The following is a 9193-nucleotide window of genomic DNA, read 5'->3' as shown; positions in this document are numbered from 1 at the left end:
GCCCATGAGATATCAAATCAAAGGTCGTTGAGTCCTTTTTTCAACACCGCCAAGTTTGCTAAATTCCAAGTTTGGATGAAGGATATGCCCGTTTGAGTGCAACCTGTCTAGTTAAGAAAATTCATCCGTTTTAAGGAGGGGTGTTTCGATCTTTTCCTTACCCACTAGGCCTACACGTTTTTTTCACCCTTTTTGGGGTCTAAACTGATTGGAATCCGTTTTAGTCATTCCAAAAGAGCTTAGTTTTTTTTTTTTGAGAAGTTCAAGAGGAGAAAAAGAAGAACGTTCAAGATTCTTGCAAGTTTTGAGGATTTTTGCCAAGAATTAATTTTTTCGAGATATGTAAGCTCTCATAGTATTGTGTTTGTTCATGTAACACCTCAAAATTTTTTGAGCTAAAATTCAAACCATTCTTTATTGTGACTAAGATTTTATCGAGAAATTTAAATTAATAACTTTTTCAAATTTAATTTTCACTTTTCCTATAGTTCAAGGTAATTTTAGCCATTTCCCCTAAATTTTATAGGAAGAAGGCAGCAATTGTAGCCATTAATAAAAATTGAAAAAAAAAGGGACTATACACATATAAAACCGATGTGACATTTTTTTAATCTATCAAAGAGAAGAATTGAGATCACTTATCTTATTACATGAGAAAGTTGCCGGGCGAAAGTATTTTTAAGGTTGCTAATAGTTTGTGAATAAAATTAATAATTTTTTTGAATTTGAATTTCACTTTTTACCATTAACATTTATTAATAGTGAGATGAAAAATCGATAGTGATGAAAAGACAAAGGTGTCCTTCCATCCTTTCTTTCTCAACTTCCTCTTTCTCCCCTCTGAAAATTCCCATTTTGCTTCTTCTGACTAGGGTTTTGGTATCTCTCTTTCGATATTCTCCCGTTCATCGGATATATATGGTCGGAATGAGACTCCTTCCTGAAGATTCCGACGTCGCGCCGGCGCGAACATTGGCAGCAACTGACTTGATCTCCGACGACGATCGATCAGTAGCGGCGGACTCGTGGTCGATAAAGAGCGAATACGGAAGTACACTTGATGATGAACAACGTCATGCTGATGCTACTGAAGCTCTCGCCGCTGTCAATAACCGTGCAGCCTCCGATTACAGGTTTTGTCCCCTCTAGATGCAAAATTTTAGGAGCTAATTCGTTAAAAAATAAATTATGCTTGATAGATAAGTAATTAAGTCTGAACTTCATAGAAATATTATTTAAGAACTATTTGATGCTGGAAATGATGCTATTGAAACTGCATTATAAAGTTAAACTTGAATAAAGTGGAAGCTGACAGTGTAATATGAGTATTTTATGGGTTGTACCAGGTTAGTCACAGGGGCTTAGCCAACGCATACTGAACGGGTACTAATTAAGCCGGTTAGTGACTAGTTAAAACACCGGGAGTGGTCTGATCCCCTGTTTGATCAGACCTCTCCGAGAAAGATAAAAAGCAAACTCTCATAGTGCGGAACCCAGCTCCACCAATTTCTTCGCAAGTTAGGTGAGGTACTTCTTTTGGTTTGATTAGGGGGTCGCCCCAGCAGATGCCATTAACTTTGGCGCGAATTTGTATTTGTGTTCAAAATTCTATTAATATCTATAAATAATTTATGTAGAATCCATCCAGTAAGTTGTCTTTTCTAAAATTTAGAACCCATAAACTCAAAATTCTAGCTTCACCTCCGATTAGTCGTCAGCTTTTGCAGGTAACGAATTCTTGTTTATTATGGTTATTGACATTAAAGTAATCTGATTGTGTAGAAATTGTTTACCCAGTGTCAGTGTTTTGTGGGACTACATGCTGTTGTTGTCGGTGTATAAAAACTAAATCGTTTCATTTTGCACTGGGCTAGACAATTTTATTTGGAGCTAATTAATAATGGAAATGATGCTGAATAATGCTGTTGGGGTTGCATTGTAAGGTAAATCATGAATAAAGCAGTAGCTGAAACTGCATGTTTACGGGTTCCACCATTAATAAAAATGCTTCAGATCATTGATTAGGAACATCTTCCTAAAAAATTGCCAAGTGATATTGCTCTTATGTTGATTTCTCAAGCTGTAAATTCCAACTGCTAAAGCTTTAATAAGCAAATATCTGATTTTTCATCTGTGTGTACGAACAGTTCTGACAAGGAGGAGCAAGATGCTGAAGGAGTGTCTTCAATGCTTGGTTTCCAGAGCTATTGGGATTCTGCGTATGCTGATGAATTGGCAAATTATCGCGAGCATGGTCATGCTGGTGAAGTTTGGTAAGAATTAGCTGGCCAAAAGAAAGCAATGTGTTTCCTTTTCATCCATCCAGTAAGATATCTTTTACTTTTTTGTGATCATTGTGGATCAAACGTTCAACTTGTAGTTACTTAAAACTCGTTGAAGCATATGGGTGATAGCATGTAGCAATAAATTCTTTTTTTCCAGATTACCTGAAGAGGGTAATCAACTAAGAAAAAAGTAATCTACATTTACATTTGTGTCTTTGTGGACAACTTATTAATGAGGTCCTTTGGTTGGTTATCTTGAGTAACAGATCTGATTATATTAGCAGCCTTGCTGGAAAAAGGGTCTGGCTTCAGCTCTGTCATTTTTACAAAGATTTGGTTCAGCTCAGGATATATTTTGTTCGGTTATAGATATGGAAGACAATTTTTGGGCTTTCTTTCCATCTTTTACAAAGATTACCATTCCCAACCCCTAAAAGATAACCTGAAAGAGGAAGTGGTGATGGGATAGTGATTCTAACATTGGATTATTATGTTCCTAATAAATGATAATGATAAACAAAACATTCATGAATGATTTTAATCTATTATTTTCCCTATCTTTCTATAGGTTTGGTGCTGATGTTATGGAAATTGTTGCTTCATGGACCCGAGGTTTGTGCACTGGCATTTGTCAAAATCACTTGTCAAATCATGTAGGTGATGGCGAGCAAGTTGGGGTACATGAGAAGGACTTGGCTGATTGGAGTGTGCTTGATATTGGGACCGGCAACGGTCTGCTTCTTCAAGAGTTCGCTAAACAGGGGTAAAGTTGATTTCCTCCTAGCTATTACTGTATGCTACCCATTCCCTCACTCCGTCATTCTATAACTGCTATAGGAGCTTTTCTGCGAACTATTTGGCGCAATCGCTACAAAATCTTGAAAGTTCCATAATGCTGCGTTGGAAATTTGCAGTTTGTGTAATTGTTAAGATAGTAAACTGTGATCAGTCAAGGTCACAGTTGTACATGAAAAGCATATGGCTTTAGAGAAGAAGTGAAGTGCACATTTGTGTTTCTGCATCTTCTATATACTCCCTCGAATCCAAAATAATTGATTTGTTAGCCTCTAAAAGTTGGTCTAAAATAATTGATGTTTCACAAAACCAAGAAGTATTTAACTCCTTTTCTCAATTTTTCCCTTGATACATTCCTAATTCCCATGATAATTATGTCAACCTAAAAAAAAATCATAACTAAGGGTATTTAGTCAAACCCCCATTTCTAGGAGTAAGTGAATTCCTTAATCTCTGTGTCCAAGCCTAAAATATCAATTATTTTGGATCGGAGGGGGTATTTATTTTTATTTTCATTTTGAAAATGCTAATCTATGCGACAACTTTTGTTTTTATCAGTTACCCTGCTTGATGGTTAGTATTTCCATCAAAAATCGTATATTAAGGTCTCACGGGCAGGAATAGATGATCTATTCTAGGGTGGGAGGTAGCAGGTACCCGGTAGAATAGTCGAGGTGTGTTGAAAGTTGGACCAGACTCCTGTTATAAAATAATAATTAAGTGAATAAAATATCCGTTCTAAGAAATGTCAGATGTAAAACAATTAACATTTAGAGCACAGAAAATTTAATTCAGAAAGCATATTTCAAAAAGAAATAAGCATACTGATGAATGATGAGATAACATATGCAGATCTTCCTTTGAGTTACTTTTGAGTCCTTGGTTGCATATATTTTGGGCTATTTTCGTCTTTCCTGTCCATTTATCCATCATTTATCCATCCTTTCCTTCTTGTTTTGGGCTAATCCTGATATGCTGTAGTTCAGGAGCTCTTTCATCTTGCATGCATGCACATTCTTATTCTGCATTTTGACTTGTTCATAGTATCATTTACTTTTGAGGTGGTGGATAGTTATACATATTCATGTTGCTTCAAAGAGTAGACACCTATCTTCATGTTTAGGCAAGATGATGTATGCATATCTACCCCCACACCCCACCCAAAGGGAAAAAAAGGTCTACTTGAGAAGCTTTTACAGTGATTGATTTAATGGTAGTTAAGGCATGTGTAACTCCAGTGGTTCTATAATGAATTCTAAATCAAGTTCATCATAATAGCAATTCACTGCTTCCATCTTAAATATTTTATGACCTTTTTTTGTTTAATTTCTTGTGTCATGAAATGTTTGATCTAATTTTTAATTCCTCATCCCGTTAGTGGTAAAATTCTCATTGTATTTGGGGTTGACCTAGCAATCTTGATTGCAAGTTGAGAAGCCTCAACTATAAAGATTGGTTGATTTCTTTTCTGCTTTGTCTATATAATCTCGAAAATATTTGAAATAGGGAAACCAAAAATTAGAAAGGAAGAGATGAACTACCTTGATGGCTACTTTATGTTTACCATGAAAGTGCATCTAGTAGTTCAAATTCACATGTCCACCCCCCGGTTTGGGCGTGGGGGATAGAAGTTGTTGGTGTCTAAGAGATCTTAGTTGTTCAATTATGTAAGGAGAGTGCTGTTTTCTAGTTACAGTTGCACATATTTTTCTTTGAAAATGCTGAGGTATCTTGATTTAAGAAACACTCGTAAATGCTTCCTAGTGCACCTGTTTATTTTAAGTCTGAACTTTCAAATGCATTTGTTGCTTTGTTAAACATACATCTGAAGGTTAGATTCTTATTATCGTTTATTTATTGTGGAGTTAGGTTTTCAGATCTCACCGGAACTGACTATAGTGAAGGAGCAATAGACCTTGCGAGAAGGCTTGCGGATCGTGATAGTTTCACCAATATCAAGTTCTTGGTAAAACTGAACTTTATCTCTGAATGTGAACAGTTACTTAAGTGTACATAGAGCTGTTGCAATCCAGTATATGAAAAAACAAATAAAAGCAAAAAACAGTAGTCTCTACCTTGCTTTTGTAGTTTCATGTTACTTCTAATTGCTCTTCTTGTTCTCCTACATGCTAAGTGGTGATCTTGTTCTCCTACATGCTAAGTGGTGATCCCTATTTAGTACATTGTTGGTTATAATTGTGTTTCTGCATGTGCAATTACTTCTAAATGAAAATGACTTAAATTTTGATGTTACTTTGTAATCTGGAATGGTAAAGTTGCTGCCATGTGACCAGGTGGTCACGGGATCAAGCCTTGGAATTGCCTCTGGCAGAAATGCAAGGAAAGGCTGCATACAATAGGCCCTTCCCCAGACCCTGCGCATAACGGGGAGCTTTAGTGCACCTGGATGCCCACTTTGTAATCTGGATATTCCCATAAAATACTGTGTACACGAAAGAACTTTGTTCAAGTCTATAGTGGCAATAGAATGGGATATGGTGCTAAATGTAATACGTCTACTGAATTCTGCAATAGAGAACATAACTTGTCCTACCAGTTTACTCTATCTTTATCATTGATTTCATGTACTTGCTATGTGCGGTTTACCTATCTTGTGTTCTTTAGTTGCTAGAAAATGATTATTCTCAAACAACTTTTGATTGGTGTCAAGGTTGATGACATTCTTGAAACAAAATTGGATACAACGTTTCGGCTTGTTTTGGACAAGGGGACCTTAGATGCCATTGGACTGCATCCTGATGGTCCTATCAAAAGGTAGGTCTGTTGTATGTTAACATTTTTGTCTTTTTGTATTATGCAAGTTATGTTAATATGTTTATGTTTATCTTTTTATATACAACTGCAATTACTTATAGCAACTCCAATCATATTTCACGGTAAATATTGTCGCCTTTATCGGTAGTGCCTTCTCTCATATGACACATTTCTTGTGGCCATTTTAGGATTATGTACTGGGATGCTGTCTCAAGGATTGTTGCTCCTGGTGGATTATTGGTGAGTACTCCAGCCCCTGTCCTCCTCTAATTATTAAAATGGTCGTGAAGCTTACTAATTAGAAGTTTGTCGGTGTTCCTCCAAATGAGAAAAAGAGAGATCCAGAGAAATCTCTACTAGCACTATATTGAAACTGTGAAATAGGAGTTATATTCCTTTCGCGAATTCTTGTCCTTCCCTAGAATAGTCTCTATATTCCGTGGTGTCTCTTATTATTTGACTCTGGACTTGTCCTCTAAATTTTTGTATACAATTTATTTATTTATTTGCTTCATGTTCTCAAAGTAAATTTATCTTCCACTTGCCTGAACGGTCACTATTGTAGGTCATTACATCATGTAATAGTACGAAAGATGAACTGGTAGAAGAAGTGGAGACTCTCAATCAAAGAAAAAATGCTGTTGGAAACCAAGAGGCCTCTTCAGATCCCCCTCCATTCCGTTACCTTGACCATGTTCGTACATACCCTACGTTCACATTTGGAGGATCAGTAGGCTCACGTGTAGCCACCGTAGCATTCATGAGGAACTGAATCAATTATCCCCTGCATTATTTTCGGTTTATTGACACTCTTGTTGCTCCTATAACTGTGCGTGTATGTATGAACGACTTTGCATCCGTGGAAACGCTTGTGGAAACTCAGTTTATGGATTTATGCAATGTGGGAGAACTTGATGTAGTTTCTGTACAGGTTTCTCAGTATTTTGATTTTTGCAAGGTGGGACTAGTTGATATATAGTTTCAATAGAGGCTAAAGTTTCTCATCCCTGCCAACAAGTGATGTGGTGGAGTAGTAAATATTCTTTCATCATTAACTAATGATTTCGGATTCAAATCTCTTTGAATATGGAGTCGCTTTTGGTAGGGAGAATTTTACTATTTATGTGGGACTTCTCTGAATCTGGATTTGGTCGGGTCTCAATGTGGATATCGAATAAAAAGAAAATGCTTCTCAACTTCCCCAAAGAAGAGGAGAGTATCAGTCAGCTGCAAACATAGCTTTCAGCTTTCCCCAGACTGGATTATGGGAGAGGGTGGTGCGGGTGTACATAGTCTTATCCCTATTTTGTGAAATACAGAAATTATTTTTAATAAATACTTGACTGGAGTAAACATATAAAAAAATAAGTTTGTAAAATAAATACATACTGAAAAAGTCGTGTTAAAAACAATTATGAGAAAAACAAGTAATAACATAATAACGGAAGTGAAGGAAAAAACATCTACTAATAAGACAACTTAACAATACTCGAGTAGGATTAGAATATTTACCTAACACATTGATATTTGAATCAATGGTTTAGCACCTAACGAATCATTGATTTGTTGAGATTTATGATTAGAGAGAGAAAAAAAATACATTAACAATTAATTAGAGATTAAATATGTTTAATAGAAAATTAGATTCATTGTATAATAATTTTTCATTACTACTATTTACTGCATAGATAGTGTTTTAAGCTATCTTGGTAACAAAATGGTCAATTTATGCAACTTTTTTAAAAAATAAACGGCGATGTAGGCAAAACTTTATGGCTGTAAAAATGAATTTGCAAAAGGTTATAATTGAGTAGAATGAACTTACAAGAGCTTAATATGACCTTTGAAGTTCAAGTTGCACATGTTATATTATCCGGGGAAAAGACCTGATATATCTATCAAATTTGTTATTTAGAGCTGATATATCATTCGTTATAAAAGTGACTTATATATATCCTTATTGTTACACAAATGACCTATATATACCGTTTTCCTCTAACGAAAGTAAAAAAAAAGTTTTTAAATTAATTTTTATTAAAAAAAAAAGAGAAGATAATCCATGTAGGGGTATATTTGATCCTTCTCACATGGTTTTTACTTTTGACTATTTTTATTCATCGATTAATTTGAATTTATTATTTTAATGGTCATATTTATTTATTTTTCACTTAATTTCTTGTAAAATTTATTATAGACGCCCCTATACTTTTTTACACATATAAAAACTATATTACAATATAGCCGTAAAAAATTAATTTTAACTTTATTAACTTTTTAATCTTTATCCACTCACATTTCTTTCTTTTTATTTCTCTTATTTTTGCACTAAAGTATGCAAGAAAAAAAAAACTCAAAGAAATCAAAAAATAATTTATGTGTGAAAAAGATTAAATATATGATTTTTAAAAAATTAGAAGTTATTTTTGTCACTTTTGTAATGGTAGGGGTATATCTGAGCCACTTTTGTAACAATAGAGATATATATGAGCCTTTTTTGTAACGGTAAAAGTATATGTGAGCCGCTTTTATAACGAATATATGTTAGCTTTAAATAACAAAGTTAAGAGGTATACCAGACCCTTTTTCCTATTATTAATCTTGATGTGTACTACAGTTCTAATAATAGATTAATATGATAACGTGCACAGATGAAAAATCATAATGCTAAAACATGTTACTATTTAATAAAATATACGGTGAGTAAAACAAGTGAAAATTCAAAACCTCAATCGAGTTGTAACTTTTTATCTAAGAGCTTTTGGGATTATCTGCGGAGATTAGGAATTATAATTAAATTTAAATATTTTTTTAAAGAAATGTATAATTAATTTTTTATCTGTTAATAGTAATATAGCAAAACAACCCACGAATATGGATAATATATGTAAAGTTTGTGATCTTGAACATGAATATATAGAACATATATTATTCAAATATTCTCGATCTTTACTTATGTGGAAACAATATCCAATAAATTTTGTCTGATATTAGAAATATTATTCACCTTTTTTGTGGTTAATTTTACTTGTTCTTTAATACTATTTCTTTCCTAAATCTGTAAAATTATTAAATTTGAGCTTAATATTATTTGACAAATTAAAAAAGGTATAGAAATGCTTGAGTATTTAATAAGGAAAAGTTAAAATTATGAGATATTGTTTCTAAAATCTGTCTATTGAGTATGAAGAACCTAAAAATCACTAATTAAAAAAGAGAAAATACATAAATCCCCCTTGAACGTGGCAGTAAAATTTACTTTAGCACTTTAACTCTACGGGTAATCATTTACCCCCTAATTTCTTTTCAAGTGAATTTAAATACACCCAAATAGCTGACGT

At 34.0% G+C, this 9193-nt stretch overlaps 1 protein-coding gene across 1 annotated transcript; it reads left to right on the top strand.

Moving 5' to 3' along the window:
• Positions 1-791: 791 nt before the first annotated feature.
• Positions 792-6783, top strand: LOC102587567 (protein-lysine N-methyltransferase Mettl10). Its single transcript, XM_006363967.2, has 7 exons — positions 792-1133; positions 2148-2273; positions 2854-3048; positions 4950-5046; positions 5752-5855; positions 6044-6095; positions 6421-6783. Exons 1-7 carry the CDS (start codon positions 919-921, stop codon positions 6625-6627), a joined length of 996 nt encoding a protein of 331 aa, XP_006364029.1. The 5' UTR covers positions 792-918; the 3' UTR covers positions 6628-6783.
• The last annotated feature ends 2410 nt before the right edge of the window (positions 6784-9193 follow it).

The sequence above is a fragment of the Solanum tuberosum genome, unplaced genomic scaffold (genome assembly GCF_000226075.1).
Source record: "Solanum tuberosum cultivar DM 1-3 516 R44 unplaced genomic scaffold, SolTub_3.0 scf00453, whole genome shotgun sequence".
Taxonomy (NCBI): Eukaryota; Viridiplantae; Streptophyta; class Magnoliopsida; order Solanales; family Solanaceae; genus Solanum; species Solanum tuberosum.
This window is presented reverse-complemented; position numbering and strand designations above follow the sequence as displayed.